The following is a 17,500-nucleotide window of genomic DNA, read 5'->3' on the forward strand; positions in this document are numbered from 1 at the left end:
TCTCTCTCTCTCTCTCTCTCTCTCTCTATCATCTTACTGATATTACCCCCCCCCCCCCCCCCCTTGGGTGTGATCTCTCCTCTCCCCAGAGGTTCTTTCTGTATTCCTCTCCTCTGTGACCTTGACCATATAAGGGGGTCAAAGAATCAATGAAGACCGCTATCAATACCAGCAGGAAGGGGGGGAGGGGGTGAATGAAGGGAAAGGAGGAGGAAGAGGGGGGAGGGGGAGATTGAATGGAAAGGAGGAGGAAGAGGGGGGGAGGGGGTGAATGAATGGAAAGGAGGAGGAAGAGGGGGGAGGGGGGAGATTGAATGGAAGGGAGGGGGGGCTGCTCATGATGTTGATGATGATGTGCTAAGAAGAGTTGATGTTGACAAATTTACTGAGGAGCTCATTGACTTTTGAAGAGTGTGAAAATGGTCTCTCTCTCTCTCTCTCTCCCTCACTCTCTCCCCCTCTCTCTCTCTCCCTCACTCTCTCCCCCTCTCTCTCTCTCCCTCAGCCTCTCCCTCTCTACCTCCCAAAACCCCCCGCTCTTTCACTCGCTGAGCTTTGATGTTTTATCTATAAAGCTCGCACATAACTAGTCCAGCAGACCGATTCAGCCTACATACCAGAGAGAGAGGGAGAGGGGGAGAGAGAGGGAGGGGGGGGGGGGAAGAGACAGTGTGAAGAAAGGGAGAGAGGGGGAGAAGGAGAGAGAAGGGGAGACAGAGAGAGAGAGGGAGGGAGAGAGACGGGGGGGGGGGGTTGAGGGACAGATTATATTCCCCCAATAGGGAAAAGCAGACAGCCGAAATATGAGTGGAAGCGAAAGGAATTACTGGGCAAGCAAACATGAGGAATGAATGAATGAATGAATGAATGAATGAATGATGAAAGGAGGTTCATTGTGTGGCCTCGGCCTACCAGCTAGGGTCTTAAGGAGTTAAGGGGTAGCGTGAAGGACATGAAAATAAACAGCCGGCGAGGTGGGAACAGGGAGAGAGGGGGAGAGAGGGAGGGGGGGAGAAGGTGTCTGTGGTGTTGATACTGCAGTGGTGAAGGCCACTGATGCAGCATGCGGTGACGTCAGCATGCAGCAGAGGCTGAGCGTCGGCAGGCCATTCTGTCCTCTGTGGCTCAGGTGAACTGACGCTCACGTCACGGTGCGTGTTTGTGCGTGCGTGCGCGCGTGTCTGCGTGCGTGTGTGTCTGCGCGTGTGTGTCCGTGGGCAGGCTGCTGATAAGCGGCGCTGTAGGACACACACTGCTCTTCCAGGACCGCTTTGACCCCGCGGCGTCCAGGGTCTATTGGGTGGAGCGTACAGGACGGACCTTTAACTGCGTGCAGAGCTCTCTCTCTTTCTCTCCCTCTCTCTCTCTCTCTCTAGCTCTCTCTCTCTAGCTCTCTCTCTCTCTCTCTCTCTCTAGCTCTCTCTAGCTCTCTCGCTCTCTCTCGCTCTCTCTCGCTCTCTGTCTCTACGTCTCTCTCTCTCTCTAACCACAGCGCGCTGAGCGGATTATCTCTTTATTGGGCTTTTTGTTGAACTGCGGCCGTGTGCAAACAGAGTATGCGGCTGGAGCCGGGGTAAGCGGAGTATTCTTCATTATTAAAGAATGTCCACCGGCTGGGCTCTCGGGTTTCACTGGAAAGTGCTGCAGAGCAGATGCAGCCCCGTTGAGCCTCAGACCAGAGGGCCGACAGGTGCTACTCAGACCGCGTATCTACCCTGGTGCAGTGAGCCCCTACCACACACACACACACACACACACTCACACTCGCACTCACACGTAGACACACGCACACAAACACACTCTCACACTCGCACTCGCACTCACACACACTCACACGTAGACACACGCACACAAACACACTCTCACACTCGCACTCACACACACTCACACGTAGACACATGCACACAAACACACTCGCACTCACACACACTCACACGTAGACACACACACACAAACACACTCTCGCACTCGCACACACTCACACGTAGACACACGCACACAAACAAACTTGCACGCTCGCACTCACACGCATGCTCACGTGCACGCACCTACACGCACACTCACACTCGGACACACTCTCACACGCACGCTCACGCTCACACACACACACACACACACACACACTCACACTCGGACACACGCACAAACACAAACGCCCGCATACACACACAAACACACAAACACACACACACTCAAACTCAGTCAAACACATGCCGGAACCTGTTTACACAGGGTACCGATATAGCGGCTATGTCTTTCAGTTTGGAAGACGTGAAAACACGATTCTCTCTCTGAGAACAGGAGACTGGGGGTCATAGTTGGGCAGACGCCCCCCCCCCCCCCCTCCTCAGACCCCCACTGTGAGGCTCTGGGCCGGGCCAAGCCTGCCCCGGTCTCACGTTCCCTGCTGTGGTCTTGTGGTCAAAGTGTTGACTTCTTGATTCATTACAGGACCACTTCAGAAGCTGAGATGTGATACTTTGAATCGGCCAAGGGGCTTTTACTTTAAGAGTCCGGCTCCAAACTACCAAACACGTGGAGACGTCCCGTTTGTCGGAGGACACAACGTTACCCTTTCCTCTGTTTGTGCCATGGCCTCCTCAGATGATACAATGTGTGAATCGATCCCACCGGAGGTGTTTGGAGGAACATGTTATGAGGTTCATAACTGATCCAATAAACCCACTGCATCCACACTCTCCGCCTCAAGGGACTCTGGGTAAAGCTATACAGCCCAGACACCACACACACACACACCGACACACACACACACACACACACACACACACACACACACGCACACACCAACCCGGCCCTTCTCCGGGTCTTTTCACTAAGGCCATCATGTTTGATTTGTGGAGCAGGTTATGGCGTGTTGTTCGTACTTAACTCCTCTTAACACGTCTCTTTTACTTGAGTCACCCACCAGGGCCGTGCTCTTAGGTTTCAGCCTCTCCTCCGTTCTCTGTCCCTGGCCCTCATCCTGGCTCTGAAGCCACAGTAATGCCAGAATGTGCTTCAGCAGCAGTTCTGCCGGGCCAGCAGGCGACGCCTCGAAGACTCACTGTTTGTCCCCCAGCCCTTCGGATGCTCACAGAAGTGAACAGCCTTTCATTAAAAGGCCCCCAGAGGGCCAATAAACGCTGTGGCGGTTTTCCCCACACAACAAACACTCGGTGTGGGAAGTAGGCTTCCCTCACGAGCCCCAGGAGACCTCTCCGCCACCTCCCCGGCGCTCACTTCCTGTGCTGGAACCAGAGGGGAGTGTCGGCGCACACCATCTGCTCCACCTCCACCTGCAGCACTATCTCGCTCACTGTCTCCTACCGCCTGTTTTCATCTTCTGAAGGGAGGGAGTGTCAGAGCACGGCACCAGACGCATCAGGACACCCACTGCAGCAGGAGACGTCTCTCTCTGTCTCTGTATGTCTGTCTGTCTGTCTGTCTGTTTCTCTCTCTGTCTCTCTGTCTCCCTCTTTGGTCTCTCTCTCTCTTTCTCTCTTTCTATCTCTCTCCAGGTGATGAATCCGTAATGTCTCGAGGGCTTCGTTCTTCTCCATTAACTCATTGATTTCCAGGCTTGTGTGTGTGTGTGTGTGTGTGTGTGTGTGTGTGTGTGTGTGTGTGTGTGTGTGTGTGTGTGTGTGTGTGTGTGTGTGTGTGTGTGTGTGTGTGTGTGTGTGTGTGTGTGTGTGTGTGTGCGTGTGTGTGTGAACGTGTGCTTCATCAAGTCACTTGTAAAGCACTTTCACTCTCACAAAACAAAGCCCGCCCCCGACGGTTCTGACGTCCCTCGTACCTCAGAGTTGAAGCGGATCTGACACACGTTGCAGGAGATGATGGGCCTCTTGGTCTTCATCACGGCCGGGCCGAAGGTGTGGTTCAGCACCGCCTTCTGCACAGGGTCCATCTGCTAGGGGGTCGGAGACAGGGTCAGACATACAGGGGTATAAAGCACGTAACCACGGCGACAACCGCTCACCTCGATAGCTGGAGGCGGCCAACCTTCCTCCTCAACAAGAAGGAGGAAAGTGTTAGTGACCCTGCTATGAAGTGGAGGTGTTTCCTGTATGAAGAGTGGGTTTCCTGCTGTGAAGAGGAGGTGTTTCCTCCTGTATGAAGAGGAGGTGTTTCCTCCTGTATGAAGAGAAGGTGTTTCCTCCTGTATGAAGAGGAGGTGTTTCCTGTATGAAGAGGAGAAGTTTCCTGTATGAGGAGGAGATTTCCTGCCGTGAATAGGAGGTGTTTCCTGTATGAAGAGGAGGTGCCTCCTGTATGAGGAGGAGGTGTTTCCTGTATGAAGAGGAGGTGTTTCCTGCTATGAAGAGGGGTTGATTCCTGTATGAAGAGGAGGTGTTTCCTGTATGAGGAGGAGGTGTTTCCTGTATGAGGAGGAGGTGTTTCCTGGCGGAGCGGGCCGTGAGGGGTTGTGACAGGAGGAGCAGGGAGGGAGTGCGCTGACGGAGGTCGGCCGCAGGGCGGTGTTTTCTCTGCGACCGCTGAGGTAGTGCTCGGTTCAAATGGGCTTTAATTAAGGGTGTGGTCATGGAGGCCTAATTACAGACCCTCTTTCTCTCTCTGTCTCGTCTTTGTCCCTCACTCTCTTTTTTTGCTTCCTCAAATTACTACTTTTCTATATCACCCAGGCATCCACATCTTTAGTATCCAGGAACCTCAAATTAGTGCTTTTGTTTTGCTGATAATAATAGCTGGCCAAAAGCGAAATCTCGTAAAAATGCCTATTTTTAAATGTGGAATGTGTCTTGGCGTAATGGCACGTTCCACTGTTGACCTCGTCACTGGTGACCTAGAAAAAGGTTTTGATTAACAGCCATCTTTTATAATCAGCGTTTGGATAATGAGCGGAGACACAGCAAGCTGTATGGTAAGAAGAGCTGCGGTTCGATCGCCATGGTGTTTCCATCATGGCTTCGTACAGGAATAGACCGAGACCGGGTCACAGACCACAGGGTGTGGCCTCCGTCCAGGCCCAAAGTACTCTGAGGTTTTACTCACTCGCTCAATTTAAACTCCAGACTTCTCATCTATTCTTATCGCTCGGACTTGCAAACTCCGAGCAGAGCCTCCAGAAAGTTTGAAGTGAGCCTGAGAAAGTGTTGTTCAACAGTCCTGTTGCTCCGGGGGCTACAGGCTAGAGCGCTGAGCTAGCGGCCTGTAGCTATGATGAAGAGCCACGGTCTGGACTTGCGCTGTGGTGAAGAACTGCGATGTAGAGCTACGATGAAGAGGCTACGATGAAGAGCTACGCTGTAGAGCTACGTTGAAGGGCTATGAGGAAGAGCTACGAGGAAGAGCTACGATGAAGAGCTATGATGAAGAGCCATGGTGTAGAGCTACGAGGAAGAGCTATGGTGTAGAACTATGATGAAGAGCTACGATGAAGAGCCATGGTGTAGAGCTACGAGGAAGAGCTATGGTGTAGAACTATGATGAAGAGCTACGATGAAGAGCCATGGTGTAGAGCTACGAGGAAGAGCTATGGTGTAGAACTATGATGAAGAGCTACGGTGTAGAGCTACAATGAATAGCTACATTGTAGAGCTACAATGTAGAGCTACGGTGTAGAGCTACGGTGTAGAGCTGCGATGAAGAGCTACTGAGTAGAGCCCTACCGGCCTGCAGCTAATTTCTGTGGACGCTGAGAGAATCACCTTGAGAGAAATACAGTTATCCTTCAGTTCTCCCCCACAATCACTAAAAAACTCTGGCTCTCGCTCTCTCTCTAACTCCCTTCCTCTCTCTCTCTCTCTCTCTGCCATCTGTTCAGAGCCTGCTGAGTCATGGTCGTCGTGCACCTTCCCCCACCTCCACCCCTGGTCCCAGCCTGCAGTTACCAGTTCATTAACCTTAGAGTCCACTCCTTCGTCTCCTGGTTCCTCCTTCTTCTTCTTCTTCAATGTTGGCGTTCGCATCCAGGCCGACGTGAAGTCGCCCACATGCCACTCTGTTGTTTACTGCATGTTTCCGTCTCTGTTTCTATTGGCCGAGCTCGTTCTCACGGTGTTCCCACTGCGTTGTTGGAGTAATGCAGATGTAAGCTCAGGAGGCGGTCCGGACCGGATCTCCATCATGGCTCCTCCTCCTCGTCTCCTCAGCTCCTGTGCGGCCCGTGGAGCCGTGACTTCAGATCTGAACCGCTGGTCGTCAGTAATCATGACCTCATGGAAGGCCCCACCATCATCAATGTGTGTGTGTGTTTGTGTGTGTTCATGAAATTCATGTTTGGGTGCGTGCGTTCGTTTTTGTGTAGGTGTGTTTGTGTGTGATCATGAGTTTCATGTGGGTGAGTTTGTGCGTGTGTGTGATTCATGTGCGTGTGTGTGTGTGCTCCCTGTGCGTGTTTGTGTGTGTGTGTGTTCATGAGTTTCGTGCGTGTGTTTGTGTGTGTTTCGTGTGCGTGTGTGTGTTTCATGTGCGAGTGTGTGTTCCATATTCGTGTGTGTGTGTGTTCATGAGTTTCAAATGCCTGTGCGTGCGTGTGTGTGTGTGTGTTCAGGAGTTTACTGTGCGTGTGCACAATGCACACGCACATGAAACTGTCCCCGCGACCTTCGCGTGAAACCCCATCCCGGACCGGACGGCGCCCGGGAACCGCTGACTCTGGGGAAGGCGGCGGTGCCTCTGATCACATGGCTTAGCTCTGAGTCATCACTTACACACCTGGGGGGGGGCGGCGGGCAGCACAGCAGTCTGCTCCGGGGCCACGGTACCCACTGGGACGGGGAGGAGAGGGGACCTGGGGGGGGGGTCCGGAGACCTAGGGCCCCCGGGACACACCCTGCTGGAGAGGACTGGGGCCCTCAGAGCCCTGGGGGGCAACGGGACCCACCGGGCTGGAGAGGGCTGGGGCCCGCAGAGACCTGGGGGGGTCGCCAGCGGGACTCACCGTGCTGAAGTGGTGGAAGAGGCCCATGGTGGCCGGGTGGGGGGGAGCCTCCATGGGGAACTGGAGGAAGGGTTTCAGGTCCAGACCGGGCATCACCGCAGGGCTCCTCAGGAAGGCTGGGACCGCCCCCGGCCGGTTGACACCTCCTGGAGAGAGAGAGAGAGAGAGAGAGAGAGAGAGAGAGAGAGAGAGAGAGAGAGATCAAAATATAAATAGAGTGGAGATGATGAGTGGAATGCGTGATGGATGGAGGACGGCGCCCCACTTGAGTTAATGAGGACAGAACTTAATCGGCTGCCGCTATTCGAAGGTGTGTGGAGGAACATGTCCACTAAGTGATCAAGACGTGATGATGTGCTCCTGGGAGCCGCCAAACTGCCCACCGGTTACATCAGTGACAGGAGGTCCGCACGCTTTGTTTCACTCAGCTTTTCTTCTACTCTGATCTCTGGCACCGCTTTCCATGTAAAACACCACCCCCCTGAACCTGGGGGGTGGTGTTTCTCTCCCTCTACCGCTCCCCCTTCCCCTCTCTCTTTACCTCTCCACCTCTCTCTGCCCCCCTCCCTTTCTCTACTCTCTCATCTTCATCTCCAGCGTCTCCGCTCCAGGAACTCTGGTCGGTTCACGGAAAACTGCACTTAAACACTTTGATATGATGGGGAGAGAGAGAGAGAGAGGGAGAGAGAGAGAGAGAGAGTGTGAGAGAGTTTGATCGCAGCAAAGCTATTTTTGTCCTAGCAGAGGAAACTCCTCAGTAGTTGTGGGGGAGACGGTATTCAAAATAGATGAAGAGAGAGAATTCCTTACTCCTTCCTTCTCCTCAGCTGGCCTCCCTCCCATGGGCCAGGCAGCACTCTGAACAGGCAGCGCGCCGAACAGGCAGCCCAGCGACCAGGCAGCACAGCAACCAGGCAGCACAGTGAACAGGTAGTGTTCCGACCTCCAGCGTTCCAAACAGGCAGAATAGCGACCCGGCAGCAAGGCGACCATGCAGTGTTCCGACCAGGAAGGGGACGGCCAATGGGGGAGCTCGGATTGGTGGGGGGAGGGGATGAGAAGGAGGCGGATGCCGTGGGGGAGAAGGGGGGGGGGGGGGGGGGGGGGGAGTACGTTGAACCTGAGCGTACGTGGAACTTGATTGCCGTGGAACCTGAGTGCACGTATCGCATGCACTTGCGAGATGCCTCCAATCCCCAATTTCACAGGGTGGCCATAACCAGGGGTCTGAGATGAGCCGGAGGGGCTTAGCACGGGCCTGCTGTAACCCCACCCTGCTGTCCACACCGCACGCAGCTCCACCCCCCAGAGAGAGAACATTCAACACAGAGGCACCAGCGAATCCCCCCCCCCCCGTCGAGGGGGCTACCACCAGGCCAGACCCTCCTAACTGCATCGTGTCACATGGAGCAACCTGGGTGTGAGGACATCAACATGATCTAGACCGCTTGACTTTGTGAATCGCGGAGGTTTGCTGTTTTATTCACGGGGCGAAACGTCCCCCTAAACCCGGGTCCCCTCCTGCTGCTCTGGGTCATGGGTAAGATGACATCACTTCCTGCTGCAGCAGCCCTCCTCCCCGACCGCCCGGAGGTATAGACTGGCTTCAGGATGAGGACTAAGATCCTCCTTCACCCAATGCAGCGGGCTGCTGGCCACTCTCTAGGACCCAGCGGACGGAGGGCTATAAATCTGTCCTGCAGCGCGGACGACGCGCTGCAGGACGCGGGTGATTCACTCAGGGAGGACACAGCCCTCAAAGTGTGGCCTCATCACTCTGCATCAGGGGCTGACCTGCAGGGCACAATGGGGGGGCTGTAGGGCTGCCGGCCCCCCGGCCCACCGGGAGATTTACGGCCCGAACGCATCCCTGATCTCCAGTGATCCTCCACGGCGGAACGCGTCGGAGGCAAAGCATTGATTGGACACATTTTGAGGGACGCTAAACTGTTCAAGAGCCGCCAGACTCCATCAATCCAGCCCAGGCCCTCCACGGGACTGCCTCCACTGGAACTAACTGCCTCTCTCCCTCTCTCTCTTTCTCTCTGTTTCTGTCTCTATGTCTCTCTCTCTCTCTCTCTCTTTCTCTATCTCTCTCTAAGTCTCACTCTCTCCGTCTCTCTCTCTCTCTCTCTCTCTGTCTCTCTCTCTCTCTGTCTCTGTCTCTGTCTCTGTCTCTGTCTCTGTCTCTCTCTCTCTCTCTCTCTCTCTCTCCCTCTCTCTCTGTCTCTAAGTCTCACTCTCTCTGTCTCTGTCTCTCCTCTCTCTCTCTCTCTCTCTCTCTCTCTCTCTGTCTCTGTCTCTGTCTCTCTCTCTCTCTCTCTCCCTCTCTGTCTCTATCTCTGTCTCTCTCTCTCTGTCTCTCTCTCTCTCTGTCTCTCTCTCTCTCTCTCTCTCTCTCTCTCTCTCTCTCTCTCTCTCTCTCTCTCTCTCTCTCTCTCTCGTTGTGCCTTACAGCCCTCTTTAATGTAAATGTTTGGTGTGACCAGATCAATGCAGGGTAATAGCTTATTGGATTGTGCGGCAGGGCAGGTAGTCGAGTGAAGAGATGAGGAGATACAGGCAGGAGACGGTAGAGAGCGACGTGAATCCTAATGTCGCTCTCTCCCAGCCGTCCTGTGTGTGAGTGTGTGTGTGTGTGTGTGTGTGTGTGTGTGTGTGCGGAGGTGAATGTATGCACAGCACATGTGTACATTTATATAGATGCATGTATGCACACGTCTGCGTGTGTGTTTGTGTGTTGATGTGTTCGTACGTGTGTGTGCATGCGTTTGTGTGTGTTTGTGTTTGTGTGCGTGCGTGTGTTTGTGTGTGTGTGTGCGTGTGTGTGTGTGCGCGTGTGTGTGCGTGTGTGTGTGTGTGTGTGCGTGCGTGTGCGTGTGTGCGTGTGTGTGTGTGTGTGTGTGTGCAGCCCATCCATATGTCCCTTTGTGTGTGGGAGTCTGTGTGTGTGTGCGTGTGTGTGTGTGTGTGTGCAGCCCATCCATATGTCCCTTTGTGTGTGGGAGTCTGTGTGTGTGTGTGTGTGCCTGGCCAAGCGCGAAAGTGCAAAAGCAAACCCACATGCTGTGACTAAGGCTTCTCAAAGTGGCAATTCATTAAGCCAATCAGGGCTAATGATCACAGAGGTAACACCAATGTCAGCGTCTCAATACACCGCCCTGTCCAGCCTCTCAGGCTGCTGCTACACCGTCACCTGACGTTGCTTCTGCACCTGCAGGACGAGGGGGAGGTGGTGGTGTTGGAGGTGTTTTTGGTGGTGGTGGTGGTGACGGAGGTGGTGGTGACGGAGGTAGGTGGGGGGGGGGGGGGGGTTACCGACGGAGGTGGGGCAGTTAGTGGTAGAGGTGGGGTGGTGAGTAGTGGTGGTGGTGTTAGCGGTGGTGGGCTTATGGGGGTAGGGGGGTTAGTAGTAGTGGTTGCGGGGGACTTAGTGATGGCAGTGTGCAGCTCTTCTCAGCGAAGAGGTCTGATGAGAGACGACAGCACTGCAGGCTCCTGTGAGGATTCTCAGAGGACCCTCAGAGAGCCTCGGCTCCATCAGCTGGAGTCCCAGTCTCCGCTTCATCAGCAGTAGATGGGCTCAGCGGGGCATAATGGCTCTCTAGAAGCATCTGCATGTGAATGCGCTGCAGCATTAGCAGCCCTGAATGGAGGCGTCTCTACACTGCGCAGGATTACAGCGCCGCCTTTCCTCCACACTGGAGCCACAGCGGCAGGAGAGGCGGAGAGGCACTGGGAGCTACGGCCTCACACTGGGAGCTGGTCCTCCTGCAGGCATCAAGGCGATTGTGAGGAGGCAAGGTCTCTCTCTGTCTCTGATGACACCCACTGGGTGTAGCGGGAGACGACCCACATCCCTAGCTTGCATCTCTCGCTCTCTCTCTCTCTCTCTCTCTCTCTCTCTCTCTCTCTCTCTCTCTCTCTCTCTCTCTCTCTCTCTCTCTCTCTCTCTCTCTCTAATGTGAGCTGACACTCTGACCCTGCAGACCAAATAAGCCAACGTTATTTTGGAGCTCGCTGGCACCGGTGTCGTGGTGCTGAACCTAAACGAGACGTGTTAACGACGGCTCGTGATGCCCTGTCGTTGCGTGTTGTGTGAGGTTGTCAGAACGCTGCCCGGTGACAGCGGAGGGGGGAGGGAACGTCCCGGTTCTGATGAGCTGAGCTTGTACCACCAAGCTCTGATGGAGCGCCAGCAGGATTTCCTGTTTACTGCGGCGTCGCTGAGCCTCCAGCCGGGGTACTCTTTCAACTCATCAGCCAACAAGAACACACGGTGCACATGCACCTACTTGTGACGTCTTAAGAGATCTCTAGTATCAGCATGTCGGTTTACCAACCATAGGTCAACTTATGGCTCAGGTTTACCATAGGTTGACCTTTGGTAAACCTATGGTTCAGGTCCCATAGGGCAGCGTGCGCCTGGGGTCTGACTGTTAATACATGTCCTATCCAGACCCTCTGTGTGTGTTTGTGTGTGTGTGTGTGTGTACGTGTGCGTGTGCGTGTGTGCGTGTGCGTGCGTGTGTGTGTGCGTGTGCTGCACCCAGATAACCGCTGGCCTCAGGATCTATAATGTTATTGGTGCGGGCTGACGGGGTTTAAAGCACAGCGACAACAAAACGCTCCCCTTCATCTCAGAGGCCCTGATGTCCTTCTGGGAGGAGGTGGAGATGAATGCTGTTCAGCGAGAGAAAGGAACGGTTTATTATCAAACTGATTGTTCTGGGTCACTGCGTCTCTTGTTAAAAGGATCATCTCATGGTCATGATGAGGAGAGGTAAGAAGTACCATCACATGATGGAGGGACGTTGAAGGGACCATCTCATGATGTAGAGGTTAGAAGGACCATCTCATGATGTAGAGGTTAGAAGGACCATCTCATGATGTAGAGGTTAGAAGGACCATCTCATGATGTAGAGGTCAGAAGGACCATCTCATGATGTAGAGGTTAGAAGGACCATCTCATGATGTAGAGGTTAGAAGGACCATCTCATGATGTAGAGGTCAGAAGGACCATCTCATGATGTAGAGGTCAGAAGGACCATCTCATGATGTAGAGGTTAGAAGGACCAAATCATGATGTAGAGGTTAGAAGGACCATCTCATGATGTAGAGGTTAGAAGGACCATCTCATGATGTAGAGGTCAGAAGGACCATCTCATGATGTAGAGGTCAGAAGGACCATCTCATGATGTAGAGGTCAGAAGGACCATCTCATGATGTAGAGGTCAGAAGGACCATCTCATGATGTAGAGGTCAGAAGGACCATCTCATAATGTAGAGGTCAGAAGGACCATCTCATGATGAAGAGGTTAGAAGGACCATCTCATGATGAAGAGGTTAGAAGGACCATCTCATGATGTAGAGGTTAGAAGGACCATCTCATGATGTAGAGGTCAGAAGGACCATCTCATGATGTAGAGGTCAGAAGGACCATCTCATGATGTAGAGGTTAGAAGGACCATCTCATGATGTAGAGGTCAGAAGGACCATCTCATGATGTAGAGGTTAGAAGGACCATCTCTTGGTGAGGAGAGGTTTGAACGAGGAGCAAATTTCAGAATCGCTGAGCAAAAGACAAGGGCAGAAGAGCAAAGACCAGAGGTGGAGGTGTAGTGGAGTTGATGGGGTAATGGTGGTGGAGGCCAGGGTCGGAGATAGTGCAAATTGGCCTGAGAGGAGGAGAGTGAGGTGGGGGAGGAGGGGAAAGGGGGAGGGGGAGGAGGGGACAGAGTGGGGGGGGGGCATGGGGCAGGCTGCATGTTTTGAGGTCAGTTCAAGGTGAGCGGTGACCTGCAGCTGACTGCGCCGTGTGCTGGCTGATGGCCATGCGGCCCAGAAGGAGCAGTCCCCATCCACACGTCCACACGTCCTCAATGCCTGCAAAGGTCTTCATATCGAGTTATGCCCACGCGTGTGTGTCTTGGCGCTGAGACTCCACTGCAACACGGCGAACACCGCAATCAATCACCGTGGTGCGCGTGTGTGTGTGTGTGTGTGTGTGTGTGTGTGTGTGTGTGTGTGTGTGTGTGTGTGTGTGTGTGTGTGTTTGTGCGCGTGCGTGTGTGTGTCAGGGAAAAACATTCTTTGTGTGCTCTTTTTGCCCCCTTGTTATACATTGGGGCATGTTGAATCAGAACATTTTTGTCAGTTGTTATTTCTAGTTCTTATTCCCGCTGTGTTGACAGACCGATAGTCAATGAAAGTCTGGAGCACTTTGCAGACAGGGAGTCGAATACGATGTGAACTCTTTGTCTTGCGCAGCATTTACAAGCCACGTTCATTCGAATCCAATTTTTTAAGGGGACAAATGGGTGTCTGTCTGCATGTGTGTCTGTGTGTTTGTATCTGCGTCTGTACGTGTATGTGTGTGTCTGCGTGTGTACGTGTGTGTGTGTGTGTGCGTGCGTCTGTGTCTTAGCGTGCGTGTGTGTTTGTCTGTGTTTCTGTGTCTGCGTGTTTTTGTGTGTACATGTATGTCTGTGTGTGTGTGTGTGTGTGTGTGTGTGTCTGTGCGTGTGTGTGTGTGTGTTCAGAGCTGCACCTGTCAGACACTGAAAGCGCGGTCAGGCTAAGGGACAATAGATTCTAACTGACTGAACCCATTGTCCCGGGGAGCTCCACCTTCAGCTCCACCTTCAGCAAACAGAGCTGAAGGTGGAGCTGAAGGCGGAGGCCATCGTTCTGCTCTCCCCCCTCTGAGAGCCGGACCGCCTCCAGGACGAGGTTCACAGCAGAGACCCCGTCCCATGACGCGGGACCACCCTCCAACAGGGTTAGGCTGTTTGAGAAGGATGCAGTCCGTTTACAGACAGACCCTGAGCCAGAGCAAATAGGCAGCGAGGAGGGGGGGGGGGGGGGGGCGGGGGTAAAGGAGCAGTCAGTCAACAGTCAGTCAACAGCACTCAACCCTCACCCGATTATTGTATTTGCTTAGTCATCTGCTCAGCAGCTGGGTGCCAGGGCGACACGGTACATATTGACACAGGAACCTGATCAATCGGAGACACGCACAGGTGCACGTGCCTCGGCGAGCACACACACACACACAAACACGCACACACACAGGCGCACACACGCACGCACGCCGCAGCGCTAAGCAGCGAATGAGAGGTGAACAGGGCGTGCGGAGATGAGCTCTCATGGAGAACGAGCCTCCAAAAAGGCTTTCCATTATCTCCTGACGGGCGGTGCGTCACCTGGCTGCCGACCGGAGGGATGCTGCGCTCACAACTCTCAAGGACGGGGGAAGGAGAGCAGGGCCCGCTGGGAGCGGGAGGCACCGGGGTAATTAAGAGGAGCGCTTTATTCCGCCTCACATCGGGACACTCGGCTCCCCAGGTGCACGCAGGCTGCCAGGCAGACTCTCTGAACGATGGCTACCGAGATGGTGGGGCGGGGGGTAAGGAGGATGAGGGGAGGAAGAGGAAGATTAGGATGAGGAGGGGAGGATGAGGAGGGGGGGATGAGGAGGAAGATTAGGATGAGTGGGGGGGGTGGGGAGGAAGATTAGGATGAGGAGGGGGGGGTGAGGAGGAAGATTAGGATGAGGAGAAGGATTAGGATGAGGAGGAAGATTAAGATGAGGAAGGGAGGATGAGGAGGGGGGGATGAGGAGGAAGATTAGGATGAGGAGGGGGGGGTGAGGAGGAAGATTAGGATGAGGAGAAGGGGATGATGTTGACGATGATCATTATAATTATGATTAACGTAATTCTTTGTATGATTATTAGAATCATAATGATCATGACGATTATGATTCAAGGTGAAATCTGAGTATACTTTTGAAAGAGTTAGTTTGGATGCTTGTTGGAGTATTACCTCATCAGTGTTTGCCCATTGACCAAACACGAGCGTAAGGAGCGCGTGTTTAAATGTCAGTACTTCTCACCATCCGCCTCGTCGGCGTCTAAAGGTTACGTTTGATCTAAGACACACGCACCTGTAATTCAGACACACGCACGCACGCACGCACGCACTCACACACACAGAGCCACGCTCACTGCAATGCCGTCACACCTTTTTAGAGGACAGACTGACCAACAGACGCGCATCCCACTGGCAGCCGACTGCCCATTTCTAAATAAGTAAAGACGTCAAAACCTTGCGGCCTGAAATATTCATGAAAATCACACAGGGCTGACTAAGCCACATTCCACCAGCGTCTGGAGGGATGAGCTCACTTCAGCCCCGCCTCCTCTGCTGACTACGCACACACGGTGAATTCCTGAAATACTTCAGTTCAGTGGAAGACGGCAGAAGATGGGGAACACATGGGGAGGTGACGGAAGGAAGGAGGCTGCTGGGAGAAGGCACAGACTTTAGATGATAAACGGTTCCTCTGCCTCCTTAACGTTGATCGATTGCTCATGTCCAGTAGGAGGCTGTCAGTGCCAGAATCGGCTCTTGTGGATTGTGATCCTTTGACAAGTGCGTTTGCCCTGTGTCGTCCCACGTTTCAGTCTGGCCAGGGGCCGCAAGCGCCCAATACCAGGGCCGCAGAACCCTTCTGGACCTGACCCGGGTTTATTACTGCAATAGCATGTTAACAAATACCATGGCAAGCGTTTAAGTACAGAGCTGTCTTCAACTCACACACCCTCTGTCTCTCACACATAAACACAGACACACACACACACACATACACACAGACACATGTACGCACTCAAACACACACACCCTCACTCTCGAACAAACACACACAAACACAAACAAAAACACACGCACGCACGCACACACACACCCTCTCACAAGCAAACACACACACACACACACACATGCAAACACATATAAACACGCACACGTAGTGTGTACATGACCCTTGATGTAGCCCACCTCGTCTCTTCTGCTTTGTCAACACAAACACTTCCTTCAGCCGCGCGGGGGCTATTTTGGTCTGGAGAACCCCTGGGGGGCATTGACTGTCCCAGCACCCGTCTCTGCTGTCATTGAGATCAGCTCTCATCTCTCAGCGTTTATTAAGCTGACTGATGTTAATTCATATCTTCTGCAGAGAGCCAGATTAGTGGAGCATCAAGCTCATTAGAAGACCTCTGAGCATGAAGAGAAGCTAACAAACTATAGGCGCACACACAACACACACACACGCACACACGCACACACACGCACACAGCACAAACACAAACGCACACACACGCACACACGTAAACACAAAAGAAACGCACACGCACGCACGTAAGCACACACACAACCCACACGCACGCACGTGAGCACACACACAACACAGGCACACACTCACGCACACACACACACACACACACACACACAACACACACAGCCAAACACATGCACACAAACACACGCACACGCATGCACGCACATAAGCCCCGAAGCAACACACACGTACGCACGTAAGCACACACGCAACACACACGCACATGCACACGCATACACACACAAACACCAAGGTTATTGTGGTCAACTAAAGCTGTGCCTAAAAATAGACTGAATATATAGAAGCCAAGAAACTGTCAGTTGTTAATGTTGGAGTTTTGAAATCTAATCTCCTAATTGGATGATTTATGAAGAATAAATCTCTGTGAGCGACGACTGTGTGTTTGTGGGCAGCATTTGTGTGTGTGTGTGTGTGTGTGTGTGTGTGTGTGTGTGTGTGTGTGTATGTGTGTGTGTGTGTGTGTGTGCGTGCATGTGTGTTTGTTTGTGTGCATCCGTGTGTGTGTGTGTGTGTGTGTGTGTGTGCGTGCATGCGTGTGTGTGTGCATGTGTTTGTGTGTGTGTGCGTGCTTGGGTGTGTGTGCATCTGTGTGTGTGTGTGTGTGCATGTGTGTGGTGCACCGCTGTATGTGTGCGTGCGCGGGTGTGTGGGTGTCACAGGGTGAGAGCAGGCATGCGTTAAGAACATGGTTCCATGGAGCGGAGATCTTGTTAGCTGTGGGTTCCTGTTTTCCCCTCAGCTGCTTGCGACCACGCAACTCAACGCACTGAGAAAATATCCTTATCATTCCAATTATTAATGTGGACCTCAGCCCGACACACACACACACACACACACACACACACACACACACACACACACACACAAGGGCTCCTTTCATTCTAAAAGAATCCCAAATCCACCCCGTGGAATAACCTCTTCCTCCACGTCAGTGACGCACGACTCTTAAAAGTTTGCGCTCGCAACAGAATCAGACGCATTCACCAGAGAGGTTCTTTCTTTCTAAGAAAGGCCATTCATCACGTCAGCATTTCAACAAACATTTGAAAGGAAAGCCCTACCTAAGATCATCATGTAGGCTGAAGCCGCGTCAATGGTTCTGTCTTCAGTTCTCTGTGGACGTATCTCTCCTTCTCCCCGGCTTTCAGAACTCGGCGCAGAAGAAATGTCACCACATTGCAGTCCTGTGTCCTCTGTCCTCTATCCTCTGTCCTGTGCCCTCTGTCCTGTGTCCTCTGTCCTGTGTCCTGTCCTCTGGTCGGGGCAGGAAGGCGGGGACCGGCTGGTGTCTCCTGGCGGCGCTGCAGGTGTTTGTGGGAGCGGGGCCGCTGCAGTCCTCCAGGTAGACGTGTCGCCTCACTCTCTGCTGCAGCCTCAATCTGTATTCAAGG

The 17,500-nt window shown here is 53.3% G+C and overlaps 1 protein-coding gene across 1 annotated transcript in view; it reads right to left on the minus strand.

Moving 5' to 3' along the window:
• Positions 1-12,809, minus strand: part of LOC307083736 (zinc finger protein 385A-like) — a gene marked incomplete at both ends in the record, with an annotated part of 17,103 nt that extends 4,294 nt beyond the window's left edge. Inside the window, 3 exons of the mRNA XM_079747688.1 lie at positions 3,800-3,910; positions 6,908-7,053; positions 12,707-12,809. Of these exons, the coding sequence (XP_079603814.1) occupies positions 3,800-3,910; positions 6,908-7,053; positions 12,707-12,809 (360 nt within the window). The remainder of the gene's footprint in view (positions 1-3,799; positions 3,911-6,907; positions 7,054-12,706) is intronic.
• Positions 12,810-17,500: the final 4,691 nt, after the last annotated feature.

The sequence above is a fragment of the Pollachius pollachius genome, assembly GCF_949987615.1.
Source record: "Pollachius pollachius genome assembly, chromosome: 12".
NCBI classification, from domain to species: domain Eukaryota; kingdom Metazoa; phylum Chordata; class Actinopteri; order Gadiformes; family Gadidae; genus Pollachius; species Pollachius pollachius.